Consider the following 21,423-nt stretch of genomic DNA (forward strand, 5'->3'; position numbering starts at 1 on the left):
TGTTCCCCCTCCATCTCCAGAGTCAATTAATCAGTCAGTAAGTTAATCAAGGAGATAAGCCAGACCAAAAAAGGAAGTAATAAATAATGAAGGATACAGGGTAGAAATTAATAAAATAAAAATGTATTCATGCTTCCATTATTATATTTCTTTATCTTTCTCCTCTCTCTCTTTCCTCCACCTCCATCTCTCTATTTCTATCACACATAAACACACACACAAACACACACATACATACACACACCACTAGAAAACAAAACAAACAGAAGAACTGATGGTGGGAAAAGCAGGGCATTGGTCTTTTGAATGCAGGTATCACATTACTGACATTGAGTTCCCATTACCAGGCAGAATAAAATATATCCTGAACTATAATGTTTGTGTTGATGCAAACTCTGATTCTCTGACAGTTCTCACAGTAAACCACAAAACACTCAGTCTGCTGTCAGATTCTTAATTCCTGCTCAGAAAACCATTTAAGCACCCATGCTAACACACACTTTTTTTTGGTCAACATATTTTAGAATGAGCCCATCGAGTTTAGACCCAATAATTACTTTACTCACTCACAATAGCTTTACATCATACTGTATTATTATTCATCATTAATCATTAATCTCACTCTCAGAAACATAATTAAAATTATATTTTATAGTAAAGAGTATGTTGATACTTTAAATATTTATCCACCGTCTCCTGCCTCTTTTTTCTGACTCCCTGGTTGCATAATTGCAGATACTTCATCAGCTTTAATTGCCTAATTAGTCCACTAGAACCACATTTGGGGATTGAGTTATTTATTTGACTAATATTTATCAAGCATTTACTATGTTCCAAGTTCTGTTCTAGAATCTTGGAATATACCAGTGAACAAATAAATGGAGTCTTTGCTCTCAGAAAGCTCATGCTCTAGTGAGTGGACATGAAGAGATGAGTATTGTATCATTATAGGTAGATTATTCAGTAAAGGCTTCTTTGAAGTGGTGAAGTGATGAAATCAGAGTGGGGTAATGAACCTTGTGATTCTATGCAGAAACAGTGACCCAGTACAGGCACTAGCAAGTACAAATGCCCAGAGGCAGAAAAATGCCTAACATATTGAAAGAATTGTAAGGACTGCACTGGAGGAGTATGAGAGTAGGGAACATGGTAGAGACAAATTCAGAAAAATGGTGAGAAGCCTGATCACATGGGCTTTGGTGATCATATGGTAAATGTTTTAAATTTTTTATCCTTAGTAAAATAGGAACAACCCTTTGCAGTGATTTTGAACGGAGAAATGAGATACTCTAATTAGATTTCACAAAGATCATCCTGAGTACTTCTTTGGTGAATGAACTACAGGGGTCACAGAAGTCAAGGGAATTAGCAAAAGCACATGGGAGAGGATAAAAAAAGAATCATGATAAAGAATGGACTAAAGGCTTCTAGGAATTATTATCTTGACTGTCTGTTTTTTTTTTTTTTTTCTCCTCTTCAGGAAATCACAGGCAGTCCAGCTCCTCTTTATCAACTTCCAGAAGCACCCTTACCAATACTGCACACATTATTTGAACTTCAGAATTTGAATAAAAATGGAAACAAACTGTGTCTTTTGGGTCCTCTAATAGAGAATAAAACTTCAATTAAAATGGTGGATGAATGGAAATGAAGTGGAGGAAGCTAACTGAATTTTCTAGCTTTATGACTTCACTCAGTGAACAGACAACTGGCCATGACTTGCCCTCAGCAATTGGATGAAAGGAGATATGCCTATCTGGAAGCCAAGAACTGTAAATTGGCCAGCTCCTCACTTGTATACTCATCAAACACGGAGTCTAGAATGGTCCAGAGAAGTTTTCTCACTTATTATCTAACCTATCACTTCTCGACCTTTTGGCCAAATGTAATTTGTTACCTAACCAACATCACAGGTTAAAATAAATTATTTTTTCTTCAGTAAACTATTATTTTAGTAAATTATTCCCATGTGTCTTTCTTTCTTCTTGCTATAAGTTAATTCACTTTTTTGTTGATTATTTTAAGATTTTATTCTTTAACAAGCACTTGGTTATTGTCTAAAATAAATTGGGCTTTTGGTTCTAGATGGTGTAATATTAGTGGATTTGTACAGGAATACAAACATCATCAGATAAAGGACAGCAGAGAGAATGAAGACCGTTAGCAATGGAAGAGAGGAATTTTGGCAACATGGCCATCTGAGATACTAAATAAGGAGATGTATCACTTCTGTTACATACATATAGAATGCTGAATAAATATTTTAGCATGTAGCTGAACTGGATTAAATAAAAACAAAAGGATGTTCTCGGTGTCAAATACAACTATATTATCAGTATTTATGTATATTAATTACATGTCAGGATTATTGTAGGGATTTTGATTATCATAAGGGATTTTTATGTATAGGTAACTAATTTAACCTTCACAGCAGTCCTATAATGTAATAACTATCAACATCCCCACTTTACAGTTAATAAAACAAAAGAATGTAAAGCTTAAATGACTTGCTCAAAGTCATACAGTTAGTAAGTGGCCACACCAGGATTTGAATGCAATTTGACTTACTCTAGAATCTCAGTTATTAATTACTTTCTTTATGACAATGAGAAACTGAAACTGTAAGGGTTCTGAATTATAAGGTTTAACTGAATTTTAAATTGTAAGGGTTAACTAACAGTACGTTAGTTATAACATTTATATTTCTGGACTTAGCTTGTCCATGAGGAAACATGAGGCGCATCACAAAGATCCAAAATTATGTATTATAGATGCCTTATTCTACTATGCGTGATATTAGAAAACCAATAACATAAAGACTGTCACACATCAACACATAGCTGAAAAAATATATATATACACACATACGTATTGTACATACACATACAAACGTGTACCTAAGTATGCACATACACACATATAAAAACAAAACATATAAAGTATGAACTAAGCACTCAACTCGAAAAGTTAAAAAAATTCTAAATCACTAAGAAAATAGAAGAAAGCAAATAATAAGTCTTAAGTAAAAATCAATGAGATGGTAATAAAACAAAACATTAAGCAGATCACTGAAAGCAAAACTAGTCCTTTAAAAAGGTTAATGAAATAGCAGACATTCAGTAAGATCGAGTATGAAAAATTAGAATTAGCACAAAGACAATATTGGAGATAAAAAGATACTATAAATACAAATAAACATAAATACAGAAAAAAACTAGAGACTATCATACATAATATAGATAGAATTCTAGAAAAAGTGAATTAACAAAATTAATACATAAAGAAATAAAAAGCCAAATATATAAACATAAAACAGATTAATTTTTAATTGTCATATCTACTTGAAAAAAAGTGAACAGACACAAATGTTTGCAAAGAAATGTGTTATAAAACTTCAAAGAAATTGAAGAGCTCAATTTTATAGAAACACTTTCACAGAAATAAATTCCTTAAATTCTTTTACGAGACTAGTACAAAACTGATACGAAACTGGAGAAGTCGAAGCAAAGTTAGAAAAATACAAACTGATTTCTCAGGAACATTGATGCAAACATTCTAAATAAGAGACTAGCAAAGCTAATTAATCTCCAGATGATATAATGTTAATATTTTTCAGCCAGCTAGTATTTACTCTGGGAATGTTGTCAGAGTTTAATAATAGAAATATGTATGGTAGTATTTCTCAAAATAAGATATTAAAGAAGAAATTGGGATATTTTTAAAAGATTTAAAAAGGTATTCAATTACACTCAGAATTCATTCATGATTAAGAAAAACAATCTTAAAAAAATAGAAAAAAAAGCAATTCCTTAATCTAACAGCATGTATCTATTGAAAGCTTGACAGCTAATTAGAAATAGAGTAAAAACAATAATAGAAAAAATCTATTGTTTTCATGTGCAGAAATATTAAAGTATTATCTTTAAATAAGATACAAATAAAACTATTTCTGTTAAATTTTTCACTGCACTTTTAAGAAAACAAAACCAGAAGTAAAAAAGTTTGAAGTACAAAAAACAAAATCATCACTTACCCTGGAAAATAGGATTTTATTTGTTGAAAATCTCTTAGAATTAATAATAAAATCCCTACATATGCAAGAATTCAGATAAATATACAACATTTAATAGCGTTTTCTATTCAAAAGACAACCAAGTAAGAAATGTTTTTGCTTTTTTAAAGCCTCTCTTTGCAATAGCAGCAAACAATATGAGACTTTTAAAAAATTCTAAACAAATAGTTGCAAGGTATACATGTAAAACTATTTTTAGAAATTATTCATTGATATAAAAGGTTTACTTAGTGCAAGGGAAATGTCATTATCATTGATGAAAAGACAAATAAGCATAAAAGTTTTAAATTTCCGCCCAAATTAATCTATAAACACAACACAACAACGACAAAGAAAACCTAACAGGGTTTTTTTCTTGAATTTGACAGGTTGTTTATATATTCTTTGTTTAGAAGGTAAAGTAGTAAGAACAGCTAAGAAAAAATTAGAAAGGGGTTGGAATATTGACTAAATGCAAATTATAAAATCACGCCATAATATAAGCTCTATTAGTTGGCACAAATAGATATAAAGGCATACAAAGGCTAGAAATGAATGATATAGAATATAGCATGTTGCAGAGGTAAAATAACAGGTGATTTGAAATTATTTTGTAAACACACATGCACACAAATACACACATTTTTTACCTCAAACCATACACAAAAAAATACACCAGATGAAGCCCCAAATTTGAAAACAAAACTCTTAAGTTATTCAGAGAAAAAATATATACAAAAATATCTTTATGAGAGTCAGGTGAGAGATTTTTCAACATGATTTAGAGAGCACATTGTATAAAAAATAATAATTTAACAAAATTTATTAAATATTAAATGTATTAAATATTAAAACTATTAAGTTAACAAAAATCAATTTAATGAAATTTAAGAGCACCGTATACAATGTTAGACCTTGATTGTAGTGATGGTATCATGAATGTACACATATTTCAGAACTCATCAAAGTGAGTCTAGGGAAAAAATACAGGTTGCAGAAACCAGGGAAAGGACTTTTTACAATGCACATAATCAACAAAAGTCCATTCATTCAATCAATTTCAAATATTAAAAGATGTCTGTACATCAAGCATTGGCCATAAAACAGAAAACAAAGTGGATAAAGTCTCTGTCCTCAAAAAAACATGCAGTCTAATGGGAAAGAGAGAGATAATAAACAGAAACAACATAAACACATAGATAATCAGCAGAAGAAGCTTGAAGAAAGCAAGAAAGCCAGCCATAAAATATGTTAAGGCAGAACATTCATGAGGGAAAGCAAATAGAAATACCCTGAGACAGGAATGTGCTTGGTATGCTTGAGGAGTAGCAAGGAAGTTAGTGTGGCTGAAATCTGGGGGTGAAAGGCATAGGGATAAGTTAGGACATAAGACCAGAGAGAGGTGACCAAAATTCAGATGATACAAAGTACCCTTTCTATAAAAGATCTTTTACTTTTACTCTAGGGTGGAAAGTTATTGGAAAATTTTGAGCAGAAGACTAAGTTATTAGAGTTACGTTTTATCAGGATTACTCTGGCTACCAGGTTAAGATGAGAATGACAATAATAGGACCAAGGGCACTTGGAAGACTACTGCAAAAATTCAGATTTGATGGTAGTCTAGATCTAGATGATAGAAGTGAGGGTGGTGAGTAACATGCACAATTAGAAGGTAAAGCCAATAGAATTAGATAAAGTTTTGAGAAAGAACAAAGAAGTGTCCTTTGAATAACTGGAAAGATAAAAATGGCTTTAGTAACTGGAAGAATAAAATGGAACAGACTCTCAGAGATGGTAGGGCGGGGGACATGGAAATATCAAAATTGAGCTGTTTACCAGTCAGTCAAATAGATACCCAGTATGACATTCATGGAATAGGCATAAACTGGAGGTTAAGATTTTGAATGATCTTCCTATACAGAGAGACAAAAGAGTGATTGGACCTGGTTCAAAAGAGAATAAAGAGCAGTAAGAATAAACAATTCTTTTGAGGAGTGTTGGGGAAGTGGGTGGGATCGAGAGAGTTTTGTTTAATAAGGGGGAATTACACTGTATTTTTATAGTTATAGTAATGAGATGAGTATGTGGGAAAATAACAATGTAGGAGAGCAATGCGGCTATTGTTGAACAATGTTCTTGACTTTGTGAGACTGAACTAATAAAATAAAAAAAGAATTGATGACGTAGCCTTAGAATTACAGGAGCAAAGTCCAAATATATGAGATCAGGTAATGGTGAGTTGGTAGATCTTGAAATTAGATAAATTCTTTTCTAAATGGAAAGCTATTTGAAATATTGTACCCAAAGAGAAGGAAATGTAGTTCCAACATATCACTTTGCCAGATAGATTAATGTAGAAAGTTGTACTGAAGACTATGCTTTTCATTATATACTTTTCAGTACTACTGGCTTAGCTGCCTTGCCAGAGCCCGCCAGCTAAGATCAAACAACAACTAAAAGAGGAGGGTGAAGCCTAAGGAAAAAAAAAAGAAGAAGACAGGAAAGTTCTTTGGGAGGGCATACAGTCACTGCTGCAGCCTCCAGTTTATTTAACCCAGCCTATTTATACCTAAGCACAGAGTACATTACCATAGGAATGCTGACATTTACATAAGTTCTTATACACCCTTCCCTCAGGGTACAAACATTCTTGCTTTCTGGGCTATAAAACATTCCACCATCTTAAAAGGATTTCTTTAGGAGGCAAATCTCCTCACCAGGGTGAGTAATGTTTAACTTGAAACCCTGCTTAATCTCCTCACCAGGGTCAGTAATGATTAACTTAAAACCCTGCTTCCTAAAACCATTGTTTAAGCAGCTGCTTCAGTGCCTCGTAATGGCTCCCGACATTGCCTTACATATGTATTAATTTGAGAAAAATTTTTAAAATTATAATCGCTCTATACTCTTGATGTAATACAGTCATCAAAAATGGAGAGTTCTTACTGTGTCAACTTTTATAAATATTTGGCATACATTGTCAATTTTTAAAAAAATATTGATAACATGGGAAAAAATCTATAGGTAAATATGTATTTGTCAGTTATCGACTACTTAGTGACATACCCCAAAACTCAGTGTCTTAAAGCGATAGCATTTATTATTGTTCACAAGTCAGCCAGTTAACTGGGTGGTTCTTCTTGTCTCTGGGATTGAACCATGTGTCTGAGATCACATGTGAGGTTGGCCTTTCTACTGACATTTCGAGATCTTTCATATATTTGGGAAGCATCTGGCTTAAAACTTTGTCTAAGATGACCATGGCTGAGGAAACTGGGCTCCCTCCTCCATGTAATGTCTCTTATCCTCTAGCAATCTAGCCCAGGCTTATTCACTTGGGGGTTCAGGTGTCCAAGAGGGAGAGGTGAGCAATGCTTCTGAAGACCTGGGCTCAGAATTGCATGTATCCCTCTACCGCATCATGTTGGCTAAAACCAACTCTCAAGGCCAGTCAGTGGTCAAGACAAAAGGCATGGATACAGAAGGACAATGATCGGGGGAGGGGGGGCCATCAATAAAATCAATATTATATCATGTTTTTAAAAAACAGGAAAAAATTCACAAATATGCAAACTAAACATGTAACTGTGGTTACTTTGTAGTTTGAAATTAAAGCTGAATGATCTTACTCCTTTTTGTAAAATTATAATTGTTTAATTTAATGGAAATCTATTTTTTTATATATTAAGTAAATGAATCCCTTGCACATTCAGCAAATAAATATGGATATGGATAAATCACATCCAAAATTGACAAAAGAGATTATTTATTTGGGTTATTAAAACAGTGATACTTCTATCCCTGTTAAGCAGTTCTCAGTCTGTTTCTCACTCCCCCGAAAGCTTCCACAGTAATACTTCACATTCAACTTTGAGCAGGCATCAGTCAAGTAAGGCCTTCCTGACATTTAGTGGCTAAAGGTGGCAGAGAGACAAGTAAAGGTCAATTTGATTTATTAATAGTGTTAAAAATAGACTGAAAACAGAACAGACACTTTGTGTGTGTATGTGTGTGTGTGTGTTTCGTTCTGCTGACTATTTTATCAAAGAGAAAAGACAAGTTTTGCTCTCTGTTTTCAAAAGGAAAGAAACTACATAATGGACAAGAAGTCAAATTCTGTCCTGGTAAAGGACAAGAACATTTGAGAAGCTGCAGTTTCCTATTTAGGCAATATCAACACGCATGTCCACTGAGACATGCTTTTCTGCCCAGGGAGTCAGAGCAGAAAAATGGCCAGTGACTCCAGCTTTTCCATTGTTTGTGGCTATGTTTTGGGGATTTATAGTTCAGGAAGAGTGGGTAGGGGACAGGAGAACTCATGAAAGGGACACTCACCAGACACAACTATTTTACTCCCAAAAGTAGGGAATAGGGCGTTGGGGCACAGTAACAAGTATGCTGACACACAAAGTACTTTAGTTAATGTGCTACAGCTTCTTGGGAAAAAAAGAGAATGTAAAAAATCGGGACCTACATTCTTAAAATTTTCCTGTGATTTTAGGCTTTCTTTGGATTGATACTGACCCAGAATTCTCACCCGTTTTATAAACGTTCTCTTGTTTGAGCGAGAGGACATGCAGTTGAGCAGAGTGACTCATTTCTTCCACATTTCTGTTCTCTGTAAGACCTTTCCTTTGCAGCAGCAAGCAAACCAGCTGTAGTTTGTGCTCTCAGTCTCTGCGCACAGAGCCGCCCTGCCAGCCCTCCCATTCTTTTACAGGTGTAATATGTTTATGTTTGAATGCTATACATATTGAACATAATGTGTTTTTAAATTAGGTATTGATAAAAGTGACAGGAAGTGAAGGGATGGTGGGCAATGAAAAGACTGAACTGAGTCAGCTATCATTAATTTCCTTAGTGAAGTTGCTTTGTCTCCGAACCTCAGTTTCCCCATTTATGAAAAGGCATGGGTTTGAATGAAATCGGTGTTATTCCAAGTGTGGTCTTTGGCATCACCTCAGGAATTGTTAGAAATGAAAATTCACGAACTTTATCCCAATCTATCAAATCAGAACTTTTGGGAATGGGGTTCAGGAAGCTCTGTTTATCAAACCTTTCGGGAGATTATTTGGCATGTTAAAATTTGAGACCCACTGGCCTGTCCATATCTAAAATCCTATTGTTCTCACAGATAAGAAACTGAAAAAAGATCCCATCAACACGCTGAAGATGATTGCCAAGAACATGGTTGATGGAATTTTTGATGATTTGATGGAAAAGGATGTGTTAAATAAAGATGAGTTACAAAAATTAGGGAAAGGAGTGAACCTCATCGTGAATGAGACTGAAAACCTGATTGAGAATATTGCTGAGAAAAGTCAATGGTCGGCAAAATATTTATGAACCATGTCTTCAACACCAAGAAACAGCTGTGTTCAAGTGAGTGTCTTGGGCCAAAGGGCTAGTAGTAACTTGTGTATCCTTAGGCAGAGTTTGTTGTCTTCTTTCTGCTCACAAGTGGAGAACTGACCACATCTCTAGTATCTTCTTTGCCTGACTTTATTGTTTAATACTACAAAATGCCCTGACAGCCTAGAATCTGTTCAAGCATCCCCAATTGCTTTTCACTGATGTACATTTTCTTTTAAAGTAAGCAACTGTCACCTTCAATCATTCCATAACATTTCATTTACTTATTCATTATATCTCTCCCTGCTAAAATGTAAGGTCCACGTGGCATCTATCTCTGTCTGCTTGGTTCACAATTACATCCGAAACTCATAGAAATGGAACATGGTACATAATAAGTGCTGAGTAAATATTTGTTAAATGAATAAATGTGATGGAGCTGTATTAAATTCAGTGATAGTTTTTAGCTAATCTGTGCTACTGTGGCCATACACTGTGGACTGACTCTACAGTCATCTCAGATATAGAACATTTAGTAGCAAAACCCACCATCTTCCACTTCGCTGTGGCTTACCCAAGGGTCAATCTCTCAGAACATATATTTCTCCTTGTTAAAGGAGAACACAGGGAATTTGAGGGTTAGTGGAAAATAAATGTGTCTTTCTCTCTAGAGCAGGGATTGGCATGCTTTTTCTTTGCAGGGAACACAGTATTTTAAGCTTTGTGGTCTCTGTCACAACGACTCAAATCTACTGTTGTAGCATGAAATCGGCAATATATAATATGTACAAAATGAGTGTGGATGAATTCCAATTAACTTTATTTACAAAATTTTATTTACAAAAATAAGTGTTAGGCTGAATCGGGTCTTCAGGCCATAGTTTGCTGACCCCTACTCTAGAGTAAAATATATACATGAGTATATCTCACATCCTTGCACCAACCCTTGGGGACTATTTTATTTTTTGTTGTTGAAAGACTATCCAACTTTCGTACAGAGATATAGTCTCTCACCTCAGAATGAAAAATGCTATTGCAAAAAAAAAAAAAAAAAAAGCTTCAATTGAAAAATTTGATTATTCCTTGAATTATGAAAGCAGGAAGATAATGAGCTCTTCTTTGTCTCATGGAAACTCTCCCTCCGCTTTCACTTGGCAGAAAGTTACAGCACTCTAAAACAAACCCGGATCTTAGAGAAGGAGCCAGCTCTCCAGGCTCCATATGGCAGCCCCATGCTAACCACAGGCATTTCCTTGTCAGTGCGAGGGAAAGTGTTTGAAGTGTGTGGGTTCAAGAAACAGTTCTGCTAACAAGTCTTTTCCTTTTTTCATTTTATTTCAGAATCTCATTCTGAAGATGAGACTGATGAATCTCAGAACAATGAGTCATCTTCTTCGACAGGTAACGGCCCCCAAATCTCACATCACAAGTGAAAACTCTTAGATCCCTAGTGTTGTCAGAGTGTATTCTGGTAAAGACAGAGGAAACCTGTGTCTTCCATTTTCATTTTTGGAAATAACAGTCAGAGTAGAGCATTGATCCTTATCTTTTTGTTCAACCCACCTCAGAATCATCTGAAGATGAAAGTGAAGAAAATAGAGATGAGGAAAAAGCTCCTTTCTGCCCCTAACAATGTCCATCAAAAGTAAGAATAGCACATACATCTCTGCTCTTCAATTCTCCTAAGGGTAACAGTGAAGATGATGAAACTAAGAAGCATACTGGATTGTTCCAGGCATCGGTTCTACCTCTGACAGGTAATATCATAAACATATAATGACTTTATTTGTGCTAAGGCATATTAGAAAGGCCCTATGGTGTAACAGAAAGAGTAATGGAAGCCTAGAAAACCTATACATTGAGCCCATCTGCCACCAATTAACCATGTTCTGCATAATTTCAGAGAACATGCAAGAGAAAAAGAAAATTAGACTGTAGAAAGAGATGTTGTTCTTGGAGTGTGCGAGGAGGCACAAGAGCCAGGGTGGACAGCTATGAGAACTTTTTCCAGGTGAACTTTTTTCAGTAACCTGAACAATAGGGAGATAGTTGTACCAAACTCTCAAGTAAAAGCATTCCATGGAAAGTGGAAACAAGAACAAGGCTCTGAGTCTAGAATAACCTTGTCATATATCAGGGGCAGACAAAAGGCTAATCTGGCTGGAGAGTAGAAAGTAGGGGAAATGTGGTAGGAAGAACTGCAAAAGTGTCACACTGTCACTGCCAAACCTTTTTGGGCCTTTTAAAAAGTGGGAAAGAATTTGAATTTTATTTGCAATAGGAAAAACTTTAAGACGTTCTTAAGCGGAGGAGTAATAAACATAGAGTCAGAAAGGATAGTTGAAAGTTGTTTACATGTTTCAGTTAAGAGATAATATCTTTTAGATTGGAACCATAGTAATAGAGGTGATGATGAGTAGTAAAATTTGAGATCTATTGTGGAGGTAGAGTCAATAGGAATTATAGATGGATTAGATGTGGGCTAGTAAAAGAAATGAAGGAATCAAGCAAGGCTAATTTTAGGTTTTTGGCTTGGCAACTGGGTGAAAAGTACCCATTACAGAAATAGAGAAAATTTGTGATTTAGAGAAAACTCAGGAGAAAGAACTTTGTAGGAGTGCACAAATATCCAGAGTCCATCTTTGTACTTATTTTGTTTGAAAGATATGCTACACTCAAGGGTAGATGTTGAATAAAGAGGTGAATGTTCATCTGAGGAGTTCACAGAGGAATAACAGACGGGAATAAATCTTGGGATTCATCAACATGTAGCTATTATTTAAGATGATGGGACTGGAAGAGGCCATCTGGGCAGAGATGTCAATAGAGAATAACCAAAGGTCTAATATAGAACAACCTAACTTTTGGGACTATGGTAGAAAAGGAAGAATCATCATTGAAGACAGATTTAGAAAGAGCAACTGGAAAATGTGGCATTACAGAAGCCCACAGAGCAAGATATGTTCAACCACGTTAAATGCTAAGAAAGCAAAAAATGGTCAGTGGTAACTTTGATAAGTGGTACTTCATCTAAGTGATGAGAACAATTGTCAGTTTATATTGCATACAAGAAAAAAAATAAGAGTCAAAAAAATGAAAATAGTGAAAATAAACAAAGCCCTTAAGGAATTGTGCTGAGAAGTAGAGCAGAAAATTAGGACAATAGCTGGAGGGAAAATGGGGTCAAGGAAAGTTGTTTTTAAATGATAAATTGATATTAAAGCATGCTGATTTTCCGATGAGGGTTACACAGCATTAAAAGTGAGAGAAATCGATGATGTAGAATACAGGGCTGGATAAATGCCTGAGTAAAGTCCTTGTGGGTGAGAAAGAATGGAATTCAGAGCATATGTAGAGCTATCACCCTTCGATAGAAGGAAGAATATGTCTTTCTTTGTAGTGGAGGGAAAATTGAGTAGATGAGGACAGACGTAGGTAAACTGATGGATTTGTTGCTTAAAAAGGTGAAATCATTCTTAAATAACAGAAGCTTATTGCCCTAAGGGAATCACAACCAAGGGATACTGCCTAGCTATTTTCAAGTTGAAGATAACTGTTCATTAGCAGCAATTGTCAACATTTAATCTGTGCTACATATCATTTTAGATAATGTAAATACAAAGATTAAAGATATTTTCCCTGTCTTAATTAAGCTTACAGTATAATAAACATGATTAAAGTAAAATACAATAATTGCTTACATGGGAACATTTACATAAAATAATGGAAAGATACCTTGAAGTCATAGAAGAATTCATGGGCTTTCACAGGGAAAGGAATTAGACATTTTTCTCTATAGTCTCAATGCAGTAAATGCATATCAATGCTTAGAATGTTCACACTTTATGATACTCAGAACTGTTCAAAAATGCTTTAGAACAAATTCTCTATTAGTGGATATATTTCAGACAATGGTAATAATAAATAAGGGGTGTTTTAAGTGGAGTTCAAATATCTGAATAATAACTTGACTAGGCCAGATGAACACTGGGCTTCCTTCCAAATCTTAGATACTGTGTTTATGTGAGTCTCATGTGTTGGGTTTGAAAGATTAATCAATGTGTGACCACTAACTAAAATAGAAATCAATGGTGGGATCAGTAAGAAGCAGAAAGAAAAGAGTACTCAAGTATTTGTTTTAGTCATTTTAAATATGAAATGATTCTCTGATTATATTAAGCTTTTTTGGCGAGAAGGCAGTAAGCATTTCCAAAGTATAAGATCCCAGTCAAAGAGCTGCATGATTGTAAGGCAATGCACGTTATTGGTTAATATTTTTTTTTTCTCTTTTAGTTCCCCAGAAAACTCAGGCTTCCCAAGCAAATCATAAGTTGAAGCTTTGTCCTCATGATCATTTCCACAGACTGATGACAACAAAAGCAGATGAGGTGCTATGCTTTGGAATAGAAAGACACATAATTTGCCCATTCAAACAAAACACTGGGGACACACTGGAAATTTTAGTTGTTGTTATAAATGCCTTAAGGTCAGGCCAAAGGTATGGGATGTTATCTAATCACGTTATCTAATTAAGTGGTCTTTAGGTTATCAGATTGTTAGGTCATGTTAGATTTCCTGTCTCTTCCATTCCATCCTGGCACAAACTCTAAACTAACTACCATAAAACCAAATCCAAGTTCCTAGTACATTTTCAGTCTTTGATCTTGTCTCTTTCCTCATGAGGACATATTTCCATTCCCAAGCTCTCTAGCCATCCTCTTATAATCATAAAGGCCTGTTTTGTATGGACTTTGAAGTCAAAAGGGAGGAAGCCTGGGGAACTCATTCTGTGTCTGTTAATTACAGATATATTCAGTGATGGAGAAGGAGGGCAGAACACGCTTGGCCCTCATCATCTGGAACAAAGAATTTAATTATCTTTCTAACCGATATGGTTCTGAAGTTGACCTTCTGGGGATGTAAGACCTGCTTGAAAGCCTTGGATACTCAGTGGTTGTAAAAGTGAATCTCACAGCTCTGGTAATGACTCAGGGAAGTGGGACAAGCTTCCTTTCCTCTTAAACAGTTTTGAACTTCTTCCTTAGCAGCTGTAAGAACAAAAAGCATGTTACAGGAATTATATTTGCTCTAGAATAGGATCTCCTGGATTTCAGCCTCCTCTGATGCACAATCTCATATCAGAAATTTAGAGCAGCTCTTTATAACAGTATTTCACTAGAAATGTTGGCTCTTTCTAAAGATTTCAATGTTGGAGACCTCTATTACTTGATAGTCTGGGTAAGATGAAAGATACAGGCCCTGAAATTTCCTGATACCTACAGAATGAGCTCATGAGGCTTTTATAATTTCAGTGTCTATAATATCATGTGTCTAAATGTAAAAAAAAAAAAGGTATATAGAAAAAAGTTTATATACATACAATTATAATTCTGGCTCTGCCAAAAATATCCTGAATGATCTTTGACAAATCATTTTAAATTTAAGTTTCTACTATTCCATGATAAAGGGATTTGTTGTTTTATAATTTTTTGTCAGTAGAAAACTCTTTATCTCTGCCTCTTTTTTTTTTTTTAAGGAAAAAAATGGTAATGTCAACATATAAAACAGATGAAATCAAAGCCTTCTTATTAGTGTCATCTCACTTGCCCTTTATTTTGCTTCATCTCCCAGCATCTTCTTAGGTCCAAATCACCTGATTCCTTGGTGCCTACTCCTTTTTGTAAACTCCATCTACATTTGAGTGCAAACTGCACATAGAGGGGTTCTTTTATAGTAATTCTGCCGTCTCTTTCAGGAAATGGAAACAGAGCTAAGGAAGTTTGCTGCCCGCCAAGAGCACCGATCTTCAGACAGCACAATCCTGGTGTTTATGTCACATGGCATCCTAGATGGGATCTGTGGGGTAAAGCACAGAGATCAAGAGCCTGATATTCTTCGTGATGATAGCATCTTCCAAATTTTTAACAACCGCAGCTGCCAGAGTCTAAGAGATAAACCCAAGGTCATCATCAGGAAAAAAAAATGCACACACAAAAACAAACAAACAAACAAAAAACCAACAACAAAAAAACATTTAGTACCTCTCTTAGGCCCATTCCAGAAATTGTACTAAGTCTTTATTATTTCTAAATAAATAAGTAGCCTAGAATAATTAAGAACGCCTCGATCATTGGAGACCAAGCTGTCAAGTTTATCTTAAACTTAAGCGGGCTCTGTATGGTTTCCAGTGAGGTAGTTTTTCTAGTAGTAAGATACTTGGATTTTTAATAAATTCCATATTGAAATGTACTGAAGTAAAGGTACAATGGCAAAAAAGATTTTGTGTATGTATGTGTTCGAATACAACATCTTTCATACAATATGGGTGTCTTTCTCAGGAGGTGCTGGGACTGTTTGGGTGACTGACATAGGAGGAGACTCTGCATGTACATATGACCATACCTATCAGTGTTACTTCTGGAGTGATGCCGTCACAAAGACCCATGTGGAGAAGGACTTCATTGCTTTCAAATCTTCAACTCCATGTAAGTGACTTAGAAGAAGATAATTTCTTAATCTATTAGTTCCTATATTATACACTTGGATCTGATTATATCCTATTACTAATATAAGAACATTTTCTCTCTAACGAGATATTTTGGGTAGAAAAGACATATAAAATACTAAAATTTTCATAGCTAGAAATCTATAAGTCTTGATTTGGGAGGAAATTTTTGAATTAAACAGGAGCTTGGTGAGAATCAAGACTTAAAATAGTCTAACTATAAATAAAATAAGAGGTTTTATTTTTTTAAATATACTCATGTTAAAGAAATGCCTCATCTTCTCATGATTTGATCCACCTGATCATTTACTAGCAATTAAATGAGCTTATCAGGAAAACTGTAATACTTGCTCCACAAATCCTAGAACCTCTTGGGCCTGTTATTAGTAAACATTCAAATACCTACCTTCAGGATAATGCAGCCAATGACTGAAAACCCTTCTTTGGTAGGAAAATCTTAGTAGGGGATAGAAACAGCAAATATCCCCAGTCGATCATGGTCTAGACTATAGGAACTGTTTAACAGTCATCCATGATACTGTTTTAGCAGCTGTTTAGATAACAAGGGCAATTTTATAAACCTAGGTTACACAAGTCAGAGTTTTAAGTGTAGTAATCACAAGCTTTAATGTGCATAGAAACCACTTGGGAATCTCATTAAAATGTAAGTTTCTAATTCAGTACATCTGGAGAAGGGCCTGAGATTCTGCCTTTCTGAAAATCTCCATGGTGATGCCAGTGCTGTTGATCCATGACCATATGTGAGTAGCAAGGGACTAGTGGACCCTCCGAGTCTCGCCTGGCAAAACAGGAAAAAGGCCATGCAGCCAATTCCCACTGCACTGCTGGAATAGGTGGACCTCACTTTATTTTATATATTGGAGACTACATATTTAAAAGAAGAGCTCTACACTTTTTGCTATTAAAGGTACTTAAAAAATCATATACAGCCGGATGCATATTTTAAGAGATTGTTTAATTTAGTTCAAAAAATAAAGTCTACTATGAAATTCTTGCATTCATTTTTTGGACACATACCGTATACTAGGATTGGGCTAGGTGCAGCACATATGATATACAACTAAAGTAGATAAGGTTACTGAACCTTATGGAGTGTATATTCAGGCCAGAGAAGTAGAAATTAATTGGGGGAAGATATATACTCTACATAACAGAAATAAATAATGATTGTCAACTGTGATAAGTGATTTAAATAAAAATTTGTGCTCATATTTGAAAGATGAAGGAGTTAACCACGTTAAGGCTAAGAGAGGAACATTACAGATAGAAAAAGCAGTGTACACAGAGGACTTGAGGACAAAAGGAGCTTGGAAACAGGGCCAATGAGGCTGGAGCATGGAGCCAGTGGGGAGTTACCAAGATGGAGGCTGAAGAGGTAGGCAGGAGCCACGCAATTGAGGTCTCATATATTCGGAAAGGATTTGGTATTTTATACTATTACACTTTATTACTAATATTACTTTATACTAACATTAATAGAAAATTTTGGTGAAATTCAAGCAAGGAAATGATAACATTTTTATTTTTAAATGATCGCTCTGGGGATTTCATGGGGAACGGATTACACTACAGTAAGTGCAGATATAAGGAAACAGGTTAAAATGTCATTGCTGTATTATAAGCCAAATGTGATGATAGTCTTGGAATGAGGTAAGTTGTTGCATACAAGAAATAATTAGTATATAGAAATTAATATGACCTTGTGGTTTAGTGGATAGGGCAGGTGAAGAAGAAGGTATGATTGAAGTGACTCAAGTTTAAGAGTGGATAACTGTGGTGCATTCACTAAAATGGGAACCCTTCAAGAAGTTTGAGATGCCTTTGGCATATTTCAAGCTGAAATGAAAAGTAAAGAGTTACATAGCTGTATTTTTCAGAGGAGAAATCTATGTTAGAGTTTTGGGAGATCCTTGCCTAAGGATGATATTTAATATTCTAAAAATTGATAAAACTATATAGGAACAGAGAATAGAGTGAGAAGAGATCCTTCAGCTAAGACTAGAAGAACTCTAGAGTTCAAGATCAGAGGTAGAAGTATTAGTTGTCAAATTAGACTAAAAAGGTATGGTCAGGGAATCAAAAAAAACTGGGAGAATGTGTTGTCAGAGTTACCAAGAAAGTTGTAATTACCAATAGTTTCTGATGTGAATGAGAGATCAGGTAAAGGTGAGGCCCAATCAATTGCCATTAGATTTAATGACTTGGAGGACATGGGAGGCTTTGGGAAAGCTATTTGGTAAATGCAGTGTGGGAGGAAAAATCTGCACAAGAGTGAGTAGGCTAGGAGAAAATAAAGATGGTGAATAGAGACACATTTGAGAACTTTAAGTATAAAAAGGAAGAAGATATCATGAGATAGCTGCTGATAAACTGACAATAGAATATTAGCTTTGTTATGATAAAAGGTATTTGATCACATCACAGTGGTAAAGAGAAGTATTAATTCAAAAGATATTTACACAACAAAACTATACGTGTAAACAATTATACTAGAAAATTGTCAAGATAGAGAGCTGAAAGGACTTACATTCTTTCCCACTACTTGCAATCCTAAGGTCCATAACTTAGGCCTTGCTACTAAAAAAGCCAAGGATATGTATGATTGAGGTTCCATGATAGTTTTTCCTGGGCTGCTATGAAAGTCTGAGGTCCCAATTATATCCAGATTTGGTCTCCCTTTTCCTTCCAGATCAGCAAAATCAAACTTTTTCCAAAAGCTATGGTTCTATGAGTTGTATACATTTAAAGGCCACATCCTCCAACATATTTTAACACTTTATTTGCAGATAATATTTCTTGGAGAATGAACACAAATGGCTCTCTCTTCGTTTCCCAACTTATCTACTAGTTCAAAGAATATTCTTGGTGTCATCATTTGGAGGAGATATTTTGAAAGGTAGAAATCTTCTTGTCCTTTTAATTTTATGCCCCAGAAAACTTTGTAGAACCATTCACAAAAGTTTTTTGGGAATCCTGAAACTCTTAAGTCCTCTCGATGCTCCTTCCTATAGTTCAAATTTATTTAAAAAGAAACTAACTATTTTTATTTACTACATATATCTGGTGCGAGTTTCTCTGATTCTTATAGCTTTACTCATTCAGGGACTACTTTTGAGGGTTCTAGTTCCTTCGTACCTAGTTCCTGGGTATGCACTGTACCCAAGGAACATGTAAAGGTTTCTTCTGTTGATACTGTCTGGTCACAGCCTTAATATATACCATAAATTTTCTCACTCTTCAGAGAGAAGTTCCAATTTCCTTTTTTAGGAATTCTCTAAAGGTTTTCTTTACTACTTTAGGTTCCACATTCGTTTGAGACACCAAACGTGCTAACCCAGATGCCCACAATTGAAAGAGTATCTATAACACGATATTTCTACCTCTTCCCTGGAATTTAAAACTTATATGAAGCATCTCAGGTAAGTGAATCCAAGTGGATTTATGGTCTCCCAGCTCAGAGTCTGTACATCAAGTCTACATAAAGTGGAGAACAATAATATAGTGCCGTGCCGCTGCCCAATGATCACTAAGGCTCACTTTTTCTGCATTTTCTTAGTGGCCCTTGGTGAAACCCTGCTTTGATTTGACTTTGATCATAGTATAAGATGATTGCATAAAAGATGATAAGAAAGCTAGAAAAACACTTCAGTTCTTATTTCTCTCAAGATCCTACTCGGTGAGTAGGAAATATTTAGTTCTGATGCATGTACAAAACAAAATAATTGGACATGTTATGGTGTTGTTTGGCTTCCTCCCCAAGAAGTCAGTTTTGCTGAGTCACATCACTCCTCTGTTAGTGATGAGGCCTGCTCGTACCACCATGTCAAATGACTACCACTGGCTTTACCCTGAGGCAATAAGGCCCTAGTACAGACCTTCCCATTTGCACATACAGCTCCATAGCTCTTTTGTGAAGATATATCTCACAGCAGAGGTTAGTTCTATTTATATCTTACCTCCAAAAGTCCACTTACTCATGTTCCCTTCTCTCTACTTTTTCCAGGAAAATAGCATTATGATCTCTATGAATCTACTATTTTACAAGGTCAATTTTAGACTAAGAACATTTTTGAACCAAACTTCCCAACTGCCCACCCTCCACAAATACCAGGCTAAAATCACTACCATAATGTTATGTAAATGAATGCTCAATAAAAGTCCTTTAAAAGTAGGCTTGTTTTCTCATTTTATCATAAAGGTAAGTCACGCTCATCACAAAACAAATTTTAAGTGTAGAGAAACATAAAAACATTTTATAATGAAGAAACAATGTTTCTTAACCTTCTTGTAACTCTCTTTGTAATAAGCCCAACTTGTTTTTATAAAGTTCATTAACTTTGTATGATTGATTCTGTTTCTGTTTTATTTTTCATCATCAATTAATAGCATAAAAAATGTCCTAAATATGATTTTTTTGTTTTATAATATTCCACCAGGCATCATAGTATATATTATATATATTATAGTACATATTATTTGAACTTTTAGATTTTGTTTTCAATATTTATTTCCCACACACTGTGTGATGATGAATATTTTTATGCTTTTACTTTGTCTAGGTATAAGTTTATTTTCTTAGAAAGCATTCCTAAAAGTGGAATTTCTAGATGCAAGTATAAATACGTTTACACTTTTATTATCAAAATTTTATGCCAAATCTTATCAATACAAGAAATCTAAGGTAATGAATGTCAAAGAAATTAAATGTCTCTTTTTAATCAAGGTACTAACTTCATATATGAAAATAAAATTCATTGGTACATTATTTTTCCATTGGCATTTTTTTTTGTTATTATTAGACTTTTAACATTTTTATTAGCTAGTTTTTATGTGAATTATTAGTTAATATTATTTTCCTATTTTGTTACAAGTCTTGTGTGTTTTTCTTATCAACTTATGTAAATCCTTTCTGTATAATAACAGATTAGCTCATGGTCACATATTAGCAAGCATTTTTTAGTTAGTTGTTTGATAATAAATTTTGTATATATTATGTGACATATAATCCACTCAGATTTTTAGTAATAGAATTCAGGTACATTTCTTTCAGTTTGCTTCTGTTTTTAAAGCTTAAGTACTGTACTACTCCAATTATAATTAAAATTATAATGTCATAATTTTTTTAAGATTTTTTTTCCTTCTCTAAAATATATATATAATTTATTTGCTATGAACTATGGGGTTTTATTACTGAGTGTATACTATTGAAGTTTTTCAGTGAATGTGAAAGATAAACTACTTGAAGCATGCTTCATTTTCTTACAAAGTGTAGCATTGTCTTTAACATTAGTAGAATGTATTATGGGCTATTTGTTTTTGGAGGCTATAAAGTAAAGATGCTAAATTTGATATGTATGTTAAGGAATATTTCACTATCAGAGATGGAAATCAACTCAAACTAGCTTTAAAACAAAACAAAACAAAATAAAACAAAACAAAACAATAGCATTAATGTTAGCGGGTAATCTGATATCCTTTCAGATAGAAAACAAAG

At 34.5% G+C, this 21,423-nt stretch overlaps 2 protein-coding genes across 2 annotated transcripts in view; both read left to right on the plus strand.

The window, feature by feature from the left end:
- Positions 1–1,962, plus strand: part of LOC107504294 — a 29,966-nt gene extending 28,004 nt beyond the window's left edge. The window contains exon 19 of the mRNA XM_016133414.2: positions 1,481–1,962. The gene's annotated coding sequence lies outside the window, so the exon portion shown is untranslated. The remainder of the gene's footprint in view (positions 1–1,480) is intronic.
- LOC107504291 (caspase-12-like) lies at positions 1,147–20,015 on the plus strand. Its single transcript, XM_036221564.1, is given in 14 exon segments — positions 1,147–1,172; positions 7,364–7,501; positions 8,692–8,771; positions 9,186–9,371; positions 9,374–9,433; positions 10,745–10,804; positions 10,972–11,160; positions 13,697–13,791; positions 14,210–14,383; positions 15,159–15,396; positions 15,742–15,888; positions 18,716–18,825; positions 19,229–19,348; positions 19,933–20,015. Coding segments are annotated over 13 exon segments (1,602 nt in total). The 3' UTR covers positions 19,328–19,348; positions 19,933–20,015.
- Positions 20,016–21,423: the final 1,408 nt, after the last annotated feature.

Source organism: Rousettus aegyptiacus, unplaced genomic scaffold, assembly GCF_014176215.1.
Source record: "Rousettus aegyptiacus isolate mRouAeg1 unplaced genomic scaffold, mRouAeg1.p scaffold_m13_p_5, whole genome shotgun sequence".
Taxonomy (NCBI): domain Eukaryota; kingdom Metazoa; phylum Chordata; class Mammalia; order Chiroptera; family Pteropodidae; genus Rousettus; species Rousettus aegyptiacus.